Here is a 21,060-nt window from a genome sequence, read left to right on the forward strand (position 1 = left end):
TCCTTAAGGGACATTACAGTGTCATTTTTCTTGCCTAGGTCCAATCCCGGTTGCCACGTTGCATTTAGTTGTCACGTCCTTTGGTCTCCTTTCACCTGGGACCACTTCTCAGGGTTTCCTTGCTTCTTATGACCTTGACAATTTTTTTTTAATTATGGTAAAATAGATACGTAACATATTGCTATTTTAACCATCTTTAAGTGTATAATTAAGTGGCAGTAATTGCATTCACAATGTTGTGAAACCATCATCACTATTTCCAAAACAGAAACTCTGCCCATTAACCAGTAACTCTCCACTCCCCTCCTCCCAGGTACCTTTTTTTTTTCTTTTGCGACAGAGTCTTGCTCTGTTGCCCAGGCTGCAATGATCTTGGCTCACTGCAACCTCCACTTCCCAGGTTCAAGCAATTCTCCCGCCTCAGCCTCCCGAGTAGCTGGGATTATAGGTGCCTGCCAACATGCCCAGCCAGTTTTTTGTATTTTTAGTAGAGACGGGGTTTTGCCATGTTGGCCAGGCTGGTCTCGAACTCCTGACCTCAGGTGAGCCACCCACCTCGGCCTCCCAAAGTGCTGGGATTATAGGCGTGAGCCACCGCACCTGGCCCCAGGTACCTCTTCAGAGGCTCAGAGGAGCCCCCACCACAGCCTCATGCCCAAGAAAGAGGTCTTGTTGTTTCTGGCCAGAATTGGTCCTTCTAGACCCTAAAGCTACACAAAGAAGCCTGCAGGAGCCGCTCCCTTCCTTATGGTGTCCATGGTGGGCACGAATCCTTGATCCTTAGCAAAATGCATACTCACTAAGGGTAGAGAGAAGTAGAAAGTCCCCATCCTGCCCCCTTCTCCTGTGTTGGCTTTTGTTTGTTTGTTTGTTTTCTGAGATAGGGGCTTGCTCTGTCAGGGCTGGAATGCAGTGGTGCAATCACGGCTCACTGTAGCCTGGACCAACCCCCCACCCAGGCTCAAGTGATCCTTGGGCCTCAGCCTCCTGAGTAGCTTACGCACCACCACACTCAGCTAATTTTTAATTTTTTTTTGTAGAGACTTGGTGTCCTTGTGTTGCCCAGGGTGGTCCTGTACTGGCTTTTTAACAAAGGCTGAGACACCTTAGACGTAGCTACTGACAGCTCCCTGGCTGAAGTCTGAACACCCAGCACTAGTATTTCTCTTTGTGGGGTCAATGTGGGGTTCTCAGAGGAGTCTACCCAGGCAGAGCACCCTAGATAGAGGTGCCCACTGCCCACCGGCCCCAGCTGTTATCACCATCGTGGTAGTCATGCAGATGAGAGTATCACTCTGCATAACTGCAGTCCCAAATTGGGGATGCCATCCTCAACAGGCTGTCTCCAAGGGCACACTGGACACAGGATGGCCTCAAAGCCAGGGGTGTGAGACCAGAGCCCGCACCATGCAGGCCTCTGCCACCTTGTAATAGGCGTGGGACAGCAATGTGCCTCGCTTCCTGCCCCCAGGGCCACAGCCTTCTGGCCACAATCAGCAGGCTCAGCCCTGCCACAGATCCGGGCACTCAGGACCCGGGCGCCCATTGCCAGACTCCTGTCATCGGTCTCCAGCCACCTGTCCAGACACTTGCGCACCCCGATGGAACATACTTGCTGCTTCCTCCCCTTTCCCTTACAAAATATCCTTCTATAACTCTTCATGGCACCAAACCTTTTACCACTATATGCAGAGCCTGTTTTTCTCCGAATCCAGTTTAGCTTTCCCAGTACAGTGACCAACTCATCTCAGTTTGCTTAGGACTTCCCTGGTTTTCACATGGAAAGTCCTGTGTCCTGGGCAGCCCCTCAGTCCCAGGAAACCAGGATGGTTGCTCACCCTATTTCCCAGCCTCTGCACCTACCAATCCCCACCGGGAAAGCCCAGATTATTCACACCTCCACGTAGCCATCTCTCCTGACCTCCAGCCTTCACAAATGCTGTTCCCTCCACCTGAATGCCCTTCCTCATCTTTGACTATCAAAAGCCAATGCAATGTTCAAGTCCAGCTCCTCTGTGAGAGCTTCCTGGTCCCCACCCTGGAGTCAGAGCTCCCTCCTCCATCCCCCTGGGGCTCACTTTGAAGCTCCAAAGGGAAGGGCCTCAGGGCTGGGGCAAGGCATGGATCCCCGTGAGTGTGCAAAGCGTCAGAATCAGTAACTGGCACAGCTCCAGCTGCCTCCCTCTCCTCACCCAGTAGTGAGCAACACGAGGGCAGAGACGGCTGGTTTTACCCCCTGTTACACATCAGGTGCTCATTAATGCTGTATTCCCAACCTCCTCCAGCTGTGTTTGCCGGCCCCTCGGGCCTCATTTTGTTGCTCTGGCACCCCGGGGGCTCAGGTGGAGCCACGGCCAGGACAGGCCTCACCATTGGCAAGGGCACTCAAGCTCCCAGGTGGACTCCCAACCTATCCAGGCACTACAGCCAAGGGTAAGAGCCCTGGACTGGGGCCGACCTGCTTCCAATGACCCACCATCCAACCTCGCCTTACCTTATCCGTAGGAGCCATTTGACAAGCTCTTGTTGAACAAATGCTACAAATGAACACATGGGCTGTGTCCTGAAGGTGAATAATGGTTTCCTAGGGGCGTGGGAGAGTGGATGTATGCAGTGGGAGGTTGGGCTAGGCAGTTGTGGGCAAGAAAGATGCCCTCTAGCACCCTGGACACAAGAGCAGGCTGCAAACAATTGGTAGAAATGGTAGCAGGAGGAGAAGTCCCTGGGTGAGTGTTTGGGACCCTGCTCAAGTGGGGAGGCCCACAGGCTCCCAGAAGGGAGCTCTTTCAGCCCCAGAGGGCTGCTAGTAGCAAGGGTTAAGAACCACTCCTCGGCTGGGCGCGGTGGCTCACACCTGTAATCCTAGCACTTTGGGAGGCTGACGCAGGCAGACTGCCTGAGTTCAGGAGTTCGCGAACAGCTTGGGCAACACGGTGAAACCCAGTCTCTACTAAAATACAAAAAAAATTAGCCGGGCATGGCGGCTTGCACCTGTAGTCCTTGCTACTCGAGAGGCTAAGGCAGGAGAATTGCTTGAACTCAGGAGGCGGAGGTTGCAGTGAGCCGAGATGGCGCCACTGCACTCCAGCCTGGGCGACAGAAAGAGACTCTGTCTCAAAAAAAAAAAAAAAAAAAAAAAGAACCACTCCTCAAGCAGCCAACTTGGGGCAGATAGTAGGAATCAGAGCAGAGTGGCCAGCCAGAGGCCAGGGATGGGTCCTACACATTCCTAAGTAAGCAATTTCGCTTTAGGGGAGAAGGCGTGGTGTGGAGGGAGGGTGGGAGAAACAGATGCATGAGGGAAACTCCTGTCCCAAGCCAGAAGGGGCAGTTGCAGCCCACATCCCAGCAGGACAGGGAGGAGTGGACAAGGCTGGGTCAGGCTGGTGCTGCAGAGAGCCAGTGGCGTTGACATGGCCCCACCCTAGGGCAGGGCAAGTCAGCGGTGGGTGACCCCGGCTGAAGTCCAGAGACCCCTGCTTCCTTTTGGGAGACAGCTTTCACAGCACGCCTTGGCATCTGGTGGGGCAAACAATGGAGGCTTCTGGCAGCCGCAGAGAGCAAGGCGTGGTGAGAGGCATGGACAGCTCCCCACCACCCGTGAAGCTGAATTGGATGGGATACAGGGCTGGGGTGAGGTGAGGACCCCCTGAGAGTGCAAAATGTCGGAGCCAGTAGCTGCCACTGAGGGCAGTGGACATGGAGCTGGGGGCAGGGGTGTGGGGACTGATGGCAGCAGCCGTTGATTCTACAGCAGTCCCTGAACTGTGCACTTCACTTGCATTCATTCAGCAAACATTTACGGAGGCCTACTGGGCACCAGGGATAGAAAAATGAACAGCGTAAACGTGGCCCCTCTGTCTTCTCAGTTTTTCTCCCCTGCCCTGGCACATGAGGCCAGCATTATTATCCTTACCTTTAAAAATCAAGGAATTGAAGCTCAGAGAGATAGAGGTGGTGGGGACCCTCAGCCGTGCGGCAGACAGATTTCCACCCCCCCGCCAGACGTCCTGGGCGTGCCTCCACCTCCCATACCGCAGGGCCTGTCAATTCCTCCCAGCTGCCAAGGATCCAGGGACCCTCCTCTGAAATTCTGAAACTGTCAAGGCCAGAAGGTGGCTGTTTCCTTGCAGTTTCTGGGAAGATGTGAATTGCAGCAAGCCTGTGACACAGGGACCTCCCAACACGTATGCCACCCTCCTGGTATCTCCCCTAGATGCCCAGCACGGTTGCTCTTTGAGAATGTTTTATTATGTGTGGAAGTTAGAGGAACCGTATTATACTTTTTCCTGGGACGTTTGTTGAAGGAGGAAGATCCATTTTACAGATGAAGAAAGTGAAGCCAGGAAGACAGATTAGTTAGCTCAGCCTCACACAAGCAGGCAGAGCTTGGGCCAAAGCCTGGGTCCTCTGCTCCCAGCCCAGGATTCTCTGCTGGACACCAGGCAACCAGCCAAGCATGGCTGTGCCCCTCTGCCCTTCTCCTGTTCCAGCCCCTCCAAGACTCTGAAGGCCTGACCTACTTCAGATTCTGTCCCCAAAGGCTCGCTCTCACCTCTCTCCACAAGGGTTAGCGATGCTGCCTTCCCAGGGTTCCCCTCCTGTTCTGGAGACGGGAGAGGGAGGCCTTGTTCCCTGCAAAGAAAGAACTGTCCAGGGTCGATGCCAAGGGCAGACAGGTTCTGGGGCTCTGGCTCTTTTGGGCTCCCAGATCCCCCAGGTTGGTGCAGGAAGCCACTCATCAGGTTGTACCTCCGCAGAGCACACCCCTGGGGGTGCCTGCCCCACCGCAACAGCCCCAGAGAAAGGGCCACACCACCCCACCCTCCCTGTTCTCACAACTCAGAAATGATAGCAAAAAAACCCTCCACTTGGCACATTCTAAAAGCAGTGCTATTTTGTGCTCCTTTCCTGTTCAGAATAAATAGCAACATAACATTTGAACAGAAGGATGGGAGTGATTTCCACGTGAGCCCCTTACCCAGCAAGATAAGAAATAATTAATTGCCCAGATACCGTGAAGGGAGTGTCCCGGAGCCTCCTGCGGATGCCCTGACAGCGCCCGCACCTATTGTTGGCGCCATGTCCCGGGAATTGTGTCCTCCCTGTCCTCGTTGCCTGGCAGGTTCTTGCTGGGTAGAGCACAGTGCCTGTAGGGAGTGGGGAGGCCCCTGGCCCATCCCAAAGGTCTCCCCAGAACCCAGGGTCCTAACAATCTCCAGACAGCTCCAGGCAAGAAAGTCTGGTCATCCTGGCAATAACTGCCTTGCTGGCGCCTACGCTCTGCCCACAATCAGAAGGAGTGTCCTAAAAACATACACTTCATCAAGCCCTCTCTCTGTGAAATGCCCTCAGGATCCCATTCAGGACTGGGCGTGGTGGCTCACACCTATAATCCCAGCACTTTGGGAGGCTGAGACAGGCAGATTACTTGAGGTCAGGAGATCAAGACCAGCCTGGCCAACACAGTGAAACCCCGTCTCTACTAAAAATACAAAAATTAGCCAGGTGTGGTGACACATGCCTGTAGTTCCCAGCTACTCGGGAGGTGGAGGCATGAGAATCGCTTGAACCCAGGAGGTGGAGGTTGCAGTGAGCCGACATCACGCCGCTGCACTCCAGCCTGGGCGACAGAGTGAGACTGTGTTTCCGGCAAAGGAAAAAGATAATTTTCAGATGGAAAGGTCTGGCTGGAGAGGCACTTCATGAGCTGGGCCCTGTGCAGCTTCCAGCCTCAATCCCAGCTCAGTTGCAAACGCCATTGTCTTTGTGCAGTCTGCTCCCCTGCTAGGCTGCCCTTTCACCCCCTATCTCCTAACCCATCTCCTTCCCAAGAGCTGTCCCTGCGCCTGGACTGCTCTAGAGACCTCTCCTAGGAGCTCCGAGGGTACTCTGTCACGTTGCAGCCACAGGACCTCATAAATGTACTGTTTCACACAGTGATACAGCAGCTTCTCACAAGTAGTCCATTCATGACACCTGGAAGCTTCACTGATGTACTGCAAGAGCCATGACTTACTGAGGCCCACAAGTTTGGGCTTCTCTGAGGAAAAGGACATATTTGATGCCACTGTAGTCCCTAGCACAGCACCAGGAACAAAGTAGGTGCTTAGTAAATGTTGATTGAGGCCGGGTGTGGTGGCTCACACCTGTAAACCAAGCACTTCGGGAGGCCAAGATGGGCAGATCACTTGAGCTCAGGAGTTTGAGACCAGCCTGGGCAACATGGGGAAACCCTGTTTTTACAAAAATACAAAAATTAGCCAGACGTGCTGGCATGCACCTATGGTCCCAGTTACTTGGAAGGCTGAGGCAGGAGGATTGCTTGGGCCTGGAAGGCGGAGGCTGCAGTGAGCCAAGATCGTGCTACTGCACTCCAGCCTGGGTGACAGAGTGTTGACTGAAAAAATAAAAGAATGTATGGAGGATGGAGGCCGGCCTGACTTCTCCGCCTCGGTGGGCTGGGTCGGCGGCTGGAGCATTACCCCTACTGCGGGTCCCACTGCTGGCAGCGCTGGAAACTGGGTGGACGGCATGGGTTGGTCTCAGGATTTGTTCCGCGCCTTGTGGAGATCGCTGTCAAGGGAAGTGAAGGAGCACGTGGGCACGGGCCAATGCGGGAACAAATACTACTATATCCCGCAGAACAAGAACTGGAAAGGATAAACTACTCGAGAGAAAAGAATTGTAGAAGCAGCAAATAAAAAAGGAGTAGACTATGAAGCAGGGGATATTCCAACAGAATGGGAAGCTTGGATTAGACGAACAAGAAAGACTCCATCTACTATGGAGGAAATACTAAAGAATGAAAAACACAGAGAAGAAATCAAAATAAAAAGCCAAGATTTTTATGAAAAAGAAAAACTCCTTAGTAAAGAGACCAGTGAGGAACTCCTGCCTCTACCAGTTCAAACTCAAATTAAAGGCCATGCCTCTGCTCCATACTTCAGAAAGGAAGAACCCTCAGTGGCTCCCAGCAGCACTGGTAAAACCTTTCAGCCAGGATCCTGGATGCCACGAGATGGCAAGAGCCACAATGAATGAATGCATTATGGTCAAATCTTTTCATGTATATGGATGTGACTATTTTAACAAATAAAAGAAGTGAAAAGTTAAAAAAAAAAAAAAAAGAATGTATGAACAAAAGTCCATACACCTGAGACATCAATTTCTTTTTCTCATGTTACAGCTAAATTCAGGAGTAGGGTGGGCTCCATTTCCTAAGAAGCACTAAAATATCACCAGAATGTAAAGAGAGAGAGAAAAAAAGTATATCCAACAGACCTCTTCTTAAGGACGAAACTACATATTTTGCAAGGAACACTTCAGTAAATTACTTGGGGTGGATCAAGATGCAAAAGATGGCTGTTCCCTTCTAAGGAGACTGAGCCCATTTAATTGGAAGGCTTTTGCTTTGCTGAGTGGAGTTTGTAGGTTCAGGCTTGGAGTCAGGGTGCTCAAGATCACAGAGAAGACATGGGACCCTCTCCACCCTTCCCCCACACCACTCTGAAACTGCCAGACCAAGACACCCCATGTCTAGCCATTGCCCCCAGCCAATTCCACCAGGTCATCAAGGCCCAAATCCCAGGCCACCTCCTCCAGGAAGCCTTCCCTGATGTCTGGATGGAAATGTGTAAGTCTCCCTCCTTGCTCTCCCTTCTGGCTCTTATGCCAGTCTGTGGATGCCTCAGGCCTTGCATTACTAGAGGGTAAGGCTATCTCCTTCACCTCTCTGCCCACAGAGGAACAGCACAGGGCCTGGCAGAGATACCAAAGGGAATGGGATTTACTGAAGAAATTGCCGTCAGTTTGAATGAACCACACAGTATGAGAGGTAGGGGGCTGGCAGGAAGCAGAGGTGCCCCCTGGGGGGACATGGTGGCTTGGTTCTGGGCCTGGCTTCAGTGAAGAGGACATGGGACAGAAGAGGCCAGCATTTCTGCACATACTTCCTGCCTAAGGCTTATTAGATGTTACTTTTTAAAGAGGTGTTCCATGGTTAAGTAAACATGGGGATACTGGGTTAAGTCAGGCTAACTAGGTACCTTTAGAGTGGGACAACTCAGAGTGTATGCATTGTGGATCTCTATGAGTGGACCAGGCTATGCAATGTTTCTCAAACTTAGTTGACTATGGAACCCCTGGTTCAAGCAATTCATTGTTCCATGGAATACACTTTGGGAAATAGTGGAGTATACTGTCGAATCTAGGTGTATTTTAACAGTCTCCTTATTTTGCAGTGGGGGAGATAGGATCCCAAGGTGTGCTAGCAGAATCAGAGCAGAACCCAAGATACCCCCATCTCACCTTGACCTCAAAAGATTGCCCAGGGTGACAGAGTCCTTCAGAGGCTTCAGGCCAAAAGGATTAAGATAGCAATGTGACCTTCGAAGAGTCTCAGCTCCACCTGCCCAGCCCATGGTGTCCCTAGGCAAGACCAGGGTCGCAATCTGAGTCCTAGACCTAGTTGGGTGCCCATTTGGAGGGCTGCAGGGGTTGGCATGGAGACTTCAGAAGTTTACTGCTCTTGGTTCACAGGATGGTGGCAGGAAACAAGACAATTCTCAGACCATTGCCTTGACCATCCCAGTATAGCTGAAGACGGGTGTATGTGGTGGGGGGAGGGGTGCTGTGTGTCTTGGCCTTCCTGAAGTTCTCCTTCTCTCCAGGGCACTTGAGAGGCTGGACAGGGATAGACTGCTCTTCAATAATAGGTTGGCATTTGGCTGTGTTGTGACACCTCTTGGCCGTAATATCTGGTGGCCCCTTATGTTACCTTCTGTGCCCGGGACCTGGGAGAAGGGAGAGGGAAGAGCTTACGGCCACCCAGAAAACTCTCTAGGACCCATTCTAGAAAGCCTATTGAGGGCAGGATGTGAAGATCTCCCGTGGGCAGCGTGGGCAGCTCAGAGGCCCCACAGCAGAAGGCGGTTGAGCCAATCATGACATTGATGCAATAGAATCCTAGGTAACCAGAGACAGGGTGCAACAGGGAAAAGGCAGCCCCCCACCAGGAAGCACAGCGTGATGGTTAAACATGCAGGTTCTGGCTAACACTTGGCAGTGGAACTATGGGCAAATATTAAACCCCCTAGTGCCTCAGTTTCCCCATGGAGACAAGCAGATGATAATAATGGTTCCTATGCTCATGGTCGTTTGGCAGATTAAATCCATTCACTCCTCTGAACTATGTCTGACATGTGGTAAGCGTCTTGCATGGCCACCTCATGTACAGGCACAGGCCCTGGAGCCTCAGTGTGGGCTAGGACCCCAGTCCTGCCACCGTCTAGCTGAGCGGCCTTGCAGAAGCTGCATGATCTTCCCCATATCTCACTTTCCTTAGCTAGAAAATGGGATGATTAGGTGCCTGTAGAGCCATTGTTAGGCTTCAATGAGTTAATTCTTGTGAAGTGCCTGGACCCCTGCCCACGACATGATAAGCACTGAGCATGTTAACTATTATAATTTTATCAGTGACACAGGGAAATGAATATACAAAATAATATGAAGTGAAAAAAAAAAAATCAGAAGACAAAATAGCCCAGGCTCTGTTTCCCAGGCCACAAGAGCTGATTCCAGAAGCCTCTGGAGTTGAGCCAAGGAGAGGCAGGGGGCAGGGTGTGCAGAGCCACCCTCGCAGGCCTTTAGCTTCAATCCTGGGGAAAGCCACACATCCTGGCACTCTGCTTACCGAGGGTGGCTCCCCACCCATCTGCTAAGCCACCACCTGGCCAGGCCTGGGGGCAGGCTCCCGGCTGTAAACCCCAGGGGTCTGAGCGTTGATTCCAAAGCACCTTCACCATTTTCCCCAGGGATGCTGTGGGCTAGAAACTTCTGCCTCAATGTCTCAGAGTTCCTGGGGAGGATCAGATGAGCCCCCAGTCCAGTGAATTCAAACCTTCAAAGTATGGACTTTAATAAGGACCAAAAGTCAGGTTAAAGGGATGTAGTTAGAGTCCCCTATTTATTGGTTCTTTTTTTTTTCTGCAAATTTTCAAAACACCCCTTTGTGATCTCTTATTTTCTCTGTCCCCAGCTGGATGTGCAGTCTTGAAGGAATCCTACTCTTCATGAATGAGGATTTGACATCTGGCAGAGGTCTTTATGAACACATTTATGATCATCCTTCAAAGCAACCACATGAAATGGGCCAGGGGCTTGTTCTCTTTTAGCAGACAGACGGGTTGAGTCACCGCAAGATGCTGATATGGTTTAAATGTGTGGAGCTATATACACACACACATACACATGTATGTATCAATCAAGCTATACTTATCCCCAATAACAGAGAGGAAAAAGATATTATTAGATTAAGACCCGCATATTTTGGAAAACTTACCATGTGCCAGAGACTTGTTCTAATTATTTTATAAACATGTCTCTTGTGGTTTTCAAGATAACTATAGGAGGTAACTATTATTATTACTTTTTAACAAATGAAAGCAAACCTCAGGTTAAGTGGCTGGCCCAAGGTCACACAGCAAGCAGTGACAGAGCTAAGTTGCGCTGGCTCTAAAGACCATGTGTTATCAACTGCATCCTCCTGCCTTCTTATGAAATGGAATCCATATCAAACTGCTAAGCTTTGTTTTTAGCAAATAACATGACTGTCTGGGCTGTGGGCTTAAGGAACAGTGGGTTTGGGGGCAAAGGTCACCCTCTAATAGTGCTTCATAATATTTCTCCCAGAGAAAGACTCTGGAGCCAGGCAGATCTGGATCCAGATTCCAGTTCTGCCACTTCCTAGCTGTGTCCTCTCACTGAGCTCTCGGAGGCCTCCTCGGCCCGCATGCTCAGTGGAGTGTCTGGTTGGGCCCGCAGCCCTTGTGTCCAGATCTGCTGGGCGACACAGTGCCTGGCTGTGCCCTGCAGAGGCTTTCCTGTCCCTGGCTCCCATGCTTCCCCTTAGGAGAGCAGGCGATGGGTGTCAGCTTATGTGAGCCCTTTGGTTGCATGGATCGGGTGAAAAACAGACAGAGCTGAAGAATTTGAAATGAGATGTCAATTGTGGAGCAGGATTACTCATAGCAGCCACCGCCCACTAGGCCAGAACACCTTCGTTTAAACAAACCAACATCCCAGGGGACAGTGCCTGTTGAGCAAGCTGCTGAGAGCCCTTCACTAGTGCTGAGTCCTCAGGCCAGCAGGGGACACTCCACATCTGACCCTGCAGGAGAGCGGTGTCCAGGAGCAGGCACCTCAGATCCGTCCAAGTCACACAGGGAGGCCAGAAGGGCAGCGGGGACACTGAACGCTCTACACGTCCTGAGGTCCCTGACCTCATAGGCTGGAGGGGAGCATTTGCTTTGTCCTGTGGAAAGTCCCCAAGTGGATGGGCTAACAATCGATTCCAGTTGCACCCACGCTGCTAACTCTGGCCATGTTTCCTATACTTCCGCTCCTGTGATCCATCTCTTGCCCCTTCCAGATCAGACAGTGACCTCCCGGGCCTCCTGGGGATGCAGTTGTCCTCCCTGCACTCAGATCTGGAGCTGCTGCTTCCTAGCGGAGGAGTCAGCCTGCCGAGCCAGGCCGTTGTCAAGCCCTGAGCCCTCCCCACTTCCGCCTCTGCCCGCTTTCCTGTCCCAGCTGTGAGCCTCTCCGGGGACTCATTTAAACTGAAGACAATTGCCTCAGATAAAGAACAACTGGCCTCCTCCCTATGTGGCTAAAATTATCAAAAACCGAAGAGGGCGTTGCTGACCTCAGCCTTCCCCAGCCTTTCTCCTGCCTTGGTCCACTTGAATGTCCCTCTGGGAGCCTGTGACAGCTGCCTACGTGGGACCCCACACAGAAACGGGGCTGAAGAAGGCAGTCCCAGCCTCGCAAGGCATTCAATTCCTGCAGTGTCTGCAGCCAAATCCCAAGACAGAGCCAGTCTGCTTGGTTCCCTGGCCCCAGGCTTCTCAGAGCTCCTCCGGCAGCCCAGGAGGCTGAGCTGCACTGCCTGCATTTCCTGGCTTCACATCACGTACACATAGAGCTTGGGGCTCGGGCAACCATGGCATGGAAGCCCAGACCACCTAAATTCTTCCTTAGGACCACCAGTGCCATTGCCTCAGCCACAACCCCCTGAGACTCCTCGCGGACCAGCATGGCGACTGGCCCCACAACCATCTCCATGCCTGCTTCCTCTTCCCCATTCAAGCTTCTCAACATCTGTCATTCTTGGTGTTAGCTATATCCCAGCTCCTGTATTATTCCATTGCATCCAGAATGCTTTGAGGAAAGAATGTCATAGACCCCCTTTTTTAACCCCCTCTTCCCAGAGAGATGTGCTCAGGAATATGTGCCCAACAGGAAGTATTTGATTGAGAGCTTATTTGTCCCTCCAGGAGATATTCAAGGAGAGCCCCCATCCAGACTCCAAGCAAGAAGAGCTACCGTGTCTCACAGGGCCCGCAGCCCATCACCCACATCATCCCACGGAGGGCGGGGATTCTGCCCAGTTTGCAGAAGGGTTGACAAAGGCCAGGTAGGGGAAGTGGCTGGCTCCGCTTACATGGACCCAAGACTCACTCCAGGCCCCCTGACCTTCCGCTGAAGGATCTTTGCACCAACTCTCCTGGCCCCAGTGGGTCTGGCTCACCAGAAGTTAGGCCTGGATGGGAGGAGGCTGGGCGGGGGGACATAGAAGGCAAAAGCAGCAGTCTCCTCACATGGAACTGTTCCTCCAGGTCCTTTCCCTGGGACCCCTCCCTGGAGAGCTCTCCCTGCTCTCTCTGGCTTCCTTTCCCTTCTGTCAACCCTAATAGCATAGGTTTTGGTGTCAGGCAGTCCTGCGTTGGAATCTCAGATTCCCAGGGACAGTCATGATTTATATGTGTTGTCCCGGTATACTAATACATCAAGGCTCCTTGTCACCCTCAAACATGCGCATTAGGACCATGCATCATGTGTCCCGCTTACAAAGACAGAAGGCAAGGTCTGTGGACAGCTGGAGGATGACCTAGTTAGGGAGCCTCTAGGAACCCATCTAGTTCTGTGATGGAGGGGAACAGAGAATGGGGTGTTTCCCTGATGACCCTGCTGTGGAGGAGTTGGCTGCTTCTGCAGGGAGATGCTGCAGCCCCAGAAGGAAGCCCTGGCCATGTGTCTCAAGTTGCTTTGCAAAACAAGCACCAGGAAAGAAAAACAGCATCTATATTTCCCTGAGGTGGGCCAGCATCCAGAGGCTGAAGGCACCTGGGGATGGGGACGCTACATGACACACTTCAGGGGGTGCCAGTCACGTCACGGTCTGTGTGAACGGTGCCTCCTGGGAATGTACAGCTCCCAGCCTGCTCACTGCAAAGCAGGAATTGGTGAGCTGTGACTAGATGACGTCAGAGAGCAAGAATAAGTAAGGACCAGGAAAGCTACAAAATATGGAAGACTACATCTTTTTTTTAAATTAATTAATTAATTATGTTTTGAGACACAGCCTTGCTCTGTTGCTCAGGCTGGAGTGTAGTGGTATGACCTCTGCTCACTGCAACCTCCATCTACCAGGTTCAAGCAACTCTCCTGCCTCAGCCTCCTGAGTAGCTGGGATTACAGGCGCTCACCACCATGCCCAGCTAATTTTTGTATTTTTAGTAGAGACAGGGTTTCACCATGTTTGCCAGGTGGGTCTCAAACTCCTGACCTTGTGATCCATCTGCCTCAGCCTCCCAAAGTGCTGGGATTACAGGCGTGAGCCACCATGCCCAGCCGAAAGCCTACATCTTTAAGGAGAGGAATCATTCTGTCTGGGGAGGAACTCCTTTAAATCAGTTCAACTCAATTCATATGAACAAATATTGATCATGCAATTACTGTGTGCTCTGCTGGGCAAGGCCATTATGGTGGGGGTGGCGGTGGGGTGATCAGGCATCCTGATCAGGCAGGGGTGATCAGGCAGGCGGTGGGGTGATCAGGCATTGAGAAGCTCATAGGACAGGAGGGGAGTGCGCAGGGTCTGTCCCTTCCTCTCCCCAGGCAGAGTGGAACTAAGGCAGGAGGAGGTGCAGGGCAGGATGGGAACAGGGGCGGGGTGTAGGGTAGGGTGTGTTGGCTCAGCCAACACTGTTCACGTTTCACAGAACAGGGGCACACACACTGGGGCTCCTGAGTGGTTTGGGGGTAGGGGTACAGATATTCAGGGGCAATCATCACAGCCACAGAGCCAGGGCTCTTGAGAGCTGGATCAGCATCCAGGAATCCCAGTGTCTAGGAATCCAGCAACAGCCCAGGGCCAGATAATAAAGAGTGCTGAGTTCCAGGCTGAGTTTGGGCTCGATTTGGGAGGCTGTGAGGAGCCTTGCTCTGTTTCTGAGGAAAGGAGTGACTCGATCCGATTCCTGAATAGCTTGGGAGAACTGGGGCTCCCACCTATGCTGTTCCCCATGCCCTCCCCTCAGATGGCTGTCCCCTGCTCGTTCCTTTGTCAATGAGATGGGGGCTTAAACCAGAAGTGACCTTGAGTCCTGCACAGCACAAGCCATGGCAGACTAGCTTCCAGGAGGAGAGAGCCTGTGGCCCAGGCTGCGGCAAGCCCTCCCCGACCCGCAGTCTGCAGGACTTGCTCCATCCTAGCACAGAGTGACTTCCTCAGGGAGGTGGCTCAAGGCCACTTGGACATGCTAACCAGGGCCGGTGTCAAATGGGTAGAGACGAGCCCGGAAGGAGCTAAGAGAACTGATGAACTTTTCCACTGCTGTTTGCTCCAGCAAGCAGGTGGAACTGAGGCTGGTGGAGATGCAGGGCAGGGGGTGCAGGGACCACTTGATAGCAATAAAATGCACTTAAATACATTGCACAGTGTGTTAGTAGCCTGTGGCTTCTGTGACAGATAACCACAAACCGAGTGGCTTAAAACAACAGAAATTTATTCTCTCACAGCTCTGGAGGCCAGAAGTCCAAAATCAAGGTGCTGGGAGCACCTTACTCCCGCAGAGCTCCAGGGGAGAATCCTTCCTTGACTCTTCCAGCATCTGGTGGCTTCAGGAGGTCTTTGGCTCATGACTGCAGACCTCTAATCTCACCTCTGTCTTCAAATAACCGTCTCTTCTCTGTGTCTTTTTTTTCTTCTGTCTAAGGACACTTGTCTTTAGATTTAGGGCCCATCTGGATACTCCTAGATGACATCATCTCAAGATCCATGACTTAATTACATCTGCAAAGACTCTTTTTCTTTTTTATTTGAGACAGGGTCTCGCTCTGTTGCCCAGGCTAGAGTCCAGTGGTGCAATCTCGGCCCACTGCAACCTCCATCTCCCAAGCTCAAGGGATCCTCTCACCTCAGCCTCTCGAGAAGCTGGGGCCACAGGTGTATGCCACCACTCCAGGCTATTTAGAGATGGGGTCTCTGCATGTTGGCCAGGCTGGTCTCGAACTCCTGAGCTCAAGCAGTCTGCTCACCTCGGCCTCCCAAAGTGCTGGGATTATAGGTGTGAGCCACTATGTCAGGCCTAAAGATCGTTTTTCTAAATAAGATCGTATTCACAGGTTCTGGGGCTTAGGAAAGGGACATATCTTTTTGGGGACCACCGTGCAACCCACCACATACATAGGCTTTGGAATCAGTGAGAATCAGGCTGAAAACCTGTCTTAACTACTTACTTGTTGGTCTTGGGCAAGTTTAATAATCTCCCTGAACCTCCTTTCTTTGTGCTTAAAATAGGAGTAATGATATCTATTCATACAGTTGCTATGAGAATCAAATGAGAGATGGCTGCTTGGCATACAGTGCACACTCAGTGAATGGTATTGATGACAATGATGACAATGACAATGATGATGACAAATTGACTCAGAGAAGTGAAGAGATTTGCACAAGGTGGCACAGCTTTAAGTGGCAGAGCCAGAGTTGGAACTCAGATCTACCTCCCACCAAGGCCATCCTCTTCCCATATGACCTGTCTCCTTGCTATCTCTATGGTAGTTGCAGCCTTGCTATGTTGGCTTGTTCCTCAATGGCATCTTATGCTGGTCTGATGTATCCCAGAGACTGTGGGGTGAACCACATCTTCCAGTGGAGTGAATAGTTGACTTTTGTCCCCAAACAGTGATATCAGGATCAGAACTTGGCCTCAAGTTGTTCCACGGGCAAGAGGGGACATCAGGCTCTGGCCTCCCCTTGGGTAGGAAGCTACTGGTCACAGCATCACTGTTAGGGGGTCACTGACCATTTGCCACGTGGCGGGCATGAGATGCGCTCTTTCCAAGTGCTATCCCACCAAGCCTGCCCCATCCCTGTGGGAGAGGGACAGCATCCCATGTGGGGTTTAACGCAAGGAAACGAGGCTTTCTCTGCATTCAGGGCAGCAGCCTCATCTTGGATTATACGGTGCCACTGGCCCACCGTGAAAGAACTGGTGTCTGCAAAATAATGGCAGGATTAATTCCTCCATCTCTGAATCCTTTCGAAACCCGATCCGCCCTTCCCCTAAAAAAGATCCAACTGACTTTGATCTTGAAAGCCCCTGCCATTCCGATTTCCTGTGCTATCTGCATGGTTTTAACCAGAGGGCATTGTTGCTAGTGCAGTTGCCACTTACAGTGTTGCTGGGCTTGTTCTGAACCCTGGGGAAGAGAGGACATGGGCTTGGGCTTCCATCTTTGGTGGGATAATGGCCTAATACATTCTGAGTCCCGGTGGAGGCTGCTGCTGATCCCTGGGGAGGGGTCTGGTCCTGGCTTCTCCAGGACTGTGCCTGAGGTGCCAAGGCAGAGACAGGCCTTGACTGGGGCCTGGCTGGGTCCTGAGGAAGCTCATTAAGGAACAAATTTATTACCTAAAAAGAAAATTGGTGGAAGGGGTAAGGAGTGGAAAGGACAATAATGTTTCCCTTCTAGTGAAACATGGAACAGTCCTGGCAGCAGGAAATGGGAAAAAAGCAAAGCTGAATGAGTGGGCATCATAGCAGGAAGCGGGATGAGGAGGGAGGCAGAAGGGCTTCCCGCCAAGGTGACTTCCAGGTACAAAGCCCTCCAGCCACAGGAGGTGCAGAGCTGTGTCCTCTCCTCCAGGGGGTTCTCAGAGACACAGGGCTTAGGTGGAGGGAGCAGGAGCCCGCCCTATCTGTCAGTCAGCAAACTTTCACCAGATGCCCTGTTTGTGGCCAGCACTGCACTACCCCAGGAGACAGGAATTGTCAACCCCCAGGCCCCACCATCTAATATCCAGGGCCACTTTTCTTTGTCCATTCTCCTCTTCCTCACTTTCCATCCTGGCCAAGTCCAAACTCAGCCCAACTCAATGGCCAACCTGACAATGGTTCAAGAATGGGGACAGCTCCTTCTCCCTGGGCCTGCCCACATCTGAGACCATTCTTGAGCCCCTCTTTACTGAGATGGTATACTTGGCTGCAGCAGTCAACAAAGGGGGTTCAGGCAGGGCTCCCTCTCTGTGGCAGTTGCTTAATTGGCCCATCACACCAGGCTCTTCCATGGGCACAGGCCAGGATAGGGGTTCTCCTGCCATGGGGATCAGTGAGGATAAAGCATCTGTCTTAGTCTGTTTGTACTGCTTTAACAAAACACCTTAGACTGAGTAATGTGTAAAGAACAGAAATGTATTTCTTATAGTTGTGGAGGCTGGGAAGTCCAAGATCAAGGCACCAACAGAGAGGTGAGGAAGCTCTCTGTTTTCAAGATGGTGCCTAGTTGCTGTGTCCTCACATGGAAGGAAGATGGTGGAAGAGACTCCCTTCAACCTCAAGTCCTTTTACAAGAGTGTTAATGCCATTCATGAAGGCACAGCCCTCATGATTTAATTACCTCCTAGAGGCCGCAAATCTTAATACTGTTGCATCAGGGATTAAGTGTCAACATCAATTTTGAAGGAGAGACCATTACTCGAATCATAGCAGCATCCTTTGCCATTGGATACTCATTGTCCCCCTTATGATCTGAGAAACATTTTAGTCTTTGGAGAAAGGTGACCATTGCTAATGGTGCTCCAAGGCAGAAGACCTAAGATTCCTTGTAAAATGTTGATCTCAGAAGCTCATTTCACTCTTAAATCATTTCAAAAACTCCCATTCTTCCCAGGATAGCCTGGTCTTCTCAGTGTAGCTTACAAGCCCCAGCACAATCCACCCTTTGCCACTCCAACAGAACCCTGCCACTCCATGTGCTCCCTGTCCCCGCCGCAAGCTTGAATCAATTGCTGAATTCTGAGTAGGCCATGCTTGTTGGTTCTAATGCACCTTTGCACAAGCTGTTCCCTTCCCCACAACACTCACATCCTTGTCTGTCTAAAAAACTTTTTTTCATCTTCAAACACTCAACTCAAACTTTAGCTCTTCAATAATGTAGTAGAGGATGCTCATGGATGGAGGCCTAGAATGGAGTGTCCCTTTGGAGCTTTGTATCTCGACTTCTGTAAAATTATTAGAGGTAATCAGGGAAATAAATAGGCCAGGCACGGTGGCTTATGCCTGTAATCCCAACACTTTGGGAGGCCGAGGTGGGTGGATCGCCTGAGGTCAGCAGTTCGAGACCAGCCTAGCCAACATGGTGAAACCCCGCCTCTACTAAAAATGCAAAAAAAAAAAAAAAAAATTAGCCGGGCGTCATGGGGCATGCCTGTAGTCCCAGCTACTCCAGAGACTGAGGCAGGAGGACCGCTTGAACCTAGGAGGCGGAGGTTGCAGTGAGCCTAGATTACACCACTGCACTCCAGCCTGGGTGACAGAGTGAGACTTCGTCTCAAAAAAATAAAAATAAAGAAATACATAATAAATGAACCTAAGTGTGTTTAATTGTCCAAGTCCAAGGTAAGTGCTCCAAATGTACACATACTTTAAGTATAAGTGTATTAAACTGTTAAAGGGGTGGCAGGCAGAGCACAGATGTTTGAGTCTCTCCATCCAAAAAACAAAAGAACAAAAAGTAACAATTATTAAGGCATTTAAATAAAGTACCCCATAAGCAGGTGCCTAGGCTGTCCACTGATTGACCCCCATATGGGGGTGAGGAGGAGAGACCCAAATGTTTCTGGGGTGCTGGGACCATTCTAAAATCCACTGACCAGGATGCTCTAGGAAAATGAGTGGCGTCCACAGTCCCCTGCTTGATGTTTGGCTTTACTGGGTGGGGTGAGGGCCTAGAAGCTGGTGGGAATGGGGGTGTTAACAGTGAAGGCCTCTCCTGAAGAAGGCAGAGGGTCTCTCTAGCTTCTTTCCCTCCAAACAGCACTCCCCACCCTCCCGCCCTGCCCTGCCCTGCTGTTCCTGCCAGGCCCGCAATGAGAGCTGCTCATTGGCCTCCTCCTCTGGCTCTGCACTGAGCCAAGAAGGATCGGTCAGGCTTGCAGCTGAAGGGGAAACAAAAGCTGTTTTCATGAAAGACGGTATTGATTCTGTTTTTAAAAAGGACGAAACCCCACTTCTGAAATGAGTCACTGTGGGAAGGATTTGAAATGTGACATTTTTCTTTTCATCTCTTCCTTTCCTTCTGAAATTTCAAAGTTGAGCCTGGTAATGGAAGTAGGTAAAGATTTAACCAAGTAAGCCTGTAGGACATTCCTTCCCGCTCCCCCTGCCCTTTATTTATTAACTCTCAAGAACCATGTGGCACAAACAAAAGTGCTTGAGGTCTGAGTGCCAAAAGACCTGGATTGAGGTCCCAGGTTCACACGACCTGGAGGCTTTCTTCCTCCATGGGGCACCTGCAGTATCTCTGGGGGTGCCCAGCCCTTCTGGGGTCTCCAGCAAGCACCCTGATTCTGACCCATGCAGGGGACAGGCAGTGAGCAGGATGACAGGCTCGCCTGGCTGAGGAAGCCGGCCCATGGCACCTGCTCATGCCAGGAGGCACATCTAAGATGCCCTGCAGCTCCACAGACCACTTCAGCCAGCTGGGGATGCAGAGGAGAACAGAGTGTCCTCCTCCCCCGAGCTGTGTTTGTGGGGCTGTTTGATGTTTCCCTAAATAGGTATCAGATTGAACATTTTGAAAGATCCCACCTTATGTAAGTGTTACCCTCTAAAATAGAAACTCTACTTCATATTATTTTCAGCTTTCTATGAAATGAGCCTCAGATCCCTCCAAGAGCCCTTTGTCTAAGGAAGAGGGGGCTGGGGGTGGGAAGGCAGAGGTCCAGGGAGATTGAGGTTGTTTGCCTGTTTTTAGAATCACAGACTCCCCAGGCTGGAAGGACCCACACGGTCATTTCCGACAGTCCTCTGGCTCCAGGAAGGACCATCCTTGAAACTGAGTAGGAGAAGGGCCTGCTCCCACTCTAATAAGTTAGAGTTAGGTTCCTGTGGCCTATGGGTGTATTGGCCTCTTTGTACACAACCAGCAGGATTCTCGCTGCTATGGGCTGAGGGTGCACAGACTCTGCTCTCACCATCTTCATCTGCACTGGGCTCAAGCTATCTAACCTCACCACTGCCACCTCTTCATCCCTCTGCAGGGATGTGCTGGCACTTCCCTCTGCCCTGCTCCCACACTGTAAACCCACAGTGCCAGGTAGATGGCAGGTGCTTAATCAATACTTGCTGGGCTGAATCAGTCCATGCACTGACTAGCCTGCCCAGTTTCAAAGCCTCTCCGTGGCACTTCCCAGTGTGCCCGCCACCTCTGAACCCCCCGTGCCTGGTTAGCACTTCTAACTGCTTCTAAGCTTTGTCCCACCATCAAGCTTCCAAGAGCTTTGCCATCAGCTGAGCAAAGAAGAAGCTCCAGAGCCGCCTAAAACCCAGTCAATTTCAAACAGGAAAGGCCTCCATCTGGTGCCCCTCTTGGAAGACACGTGACTTCTTACCTTTCTTGCCTGGCTCCAGGCAGAGGATACTTGGGGACACCTTCACACACTACCTCTCCCGCCCAACCCTGCTCACGTCCACTCCCAACAGGTGGCTGGGTGTGTGTGCATCTGAGACACTCACCTGCTCTTTTCCTCTCTGACTGTCGGGTGACCCCTTGACCTTGCCATCACAGGGTGTCCGACCCGGGGGGATTCTGGCTGCTGTGCTCTCATGCTGCTGTTAGGATTCACTGCAGGGCGTGTGAGTCACATGACCAGGGAGGGGAACAGCAGAAAGGAGTCTGCTATGGTTTGGCTGTGTCCCCACCCAAATCTCA

At 51.5% G+C, this 21,060-nt stretch overlaps 1 protein-coding gene and 1 pseudogene across 3 annotated transcripts in view; both read left to right on the top strand.

The window, feature by feature from the left end:
- HS1BP3 (HCLS1 binding protein 3) overlaps positions 1–21,060 on the top strand; it is a 174,696-nt gene that overhangs the window by 114,099 nt on the left and 39,537 nt on the right. The window contains exon 8 of one of the 3 annotated variants that reach the window (XM_034952679.3): positions 10,040–20,536. The exons of the other annotated variants lie outside the window; for them this stretch is intronic. Coding sequence (XP_034808570.2) covers positions 10,040–10,175 — 136 coding nt within the window. The 3' untranslated portion in view covers positions 10,176–20,536. Of the gene's footprint in view, positions 1–10,039; positions 20,537–21,060 lie in introns of those variants that run through there. 3 annotated transcript variants of the gene reach the window in all.
- On the top strand, positions 6,302–7,130 carry LOC134728621 (NADH dehydrogenase [ubiquinone] 1 alpha subcomplex assembly factor 2-like; annotated as a pseudogene).

This window comes from Pan paniscus, chromosome 12 (assembly GCF_029289425.2).
Source record: "Pan paniscus chromosome 12, NHGRI_mPanPan1-v2.0_pri, whole genome shotgun sequence".
Taxonomy (NCBI): domain Eukaryota; kingdom Metazoa; phylum Chordata; class Mammalia; order Primates; family Hominidae; genus Pan; species Pan paniscus.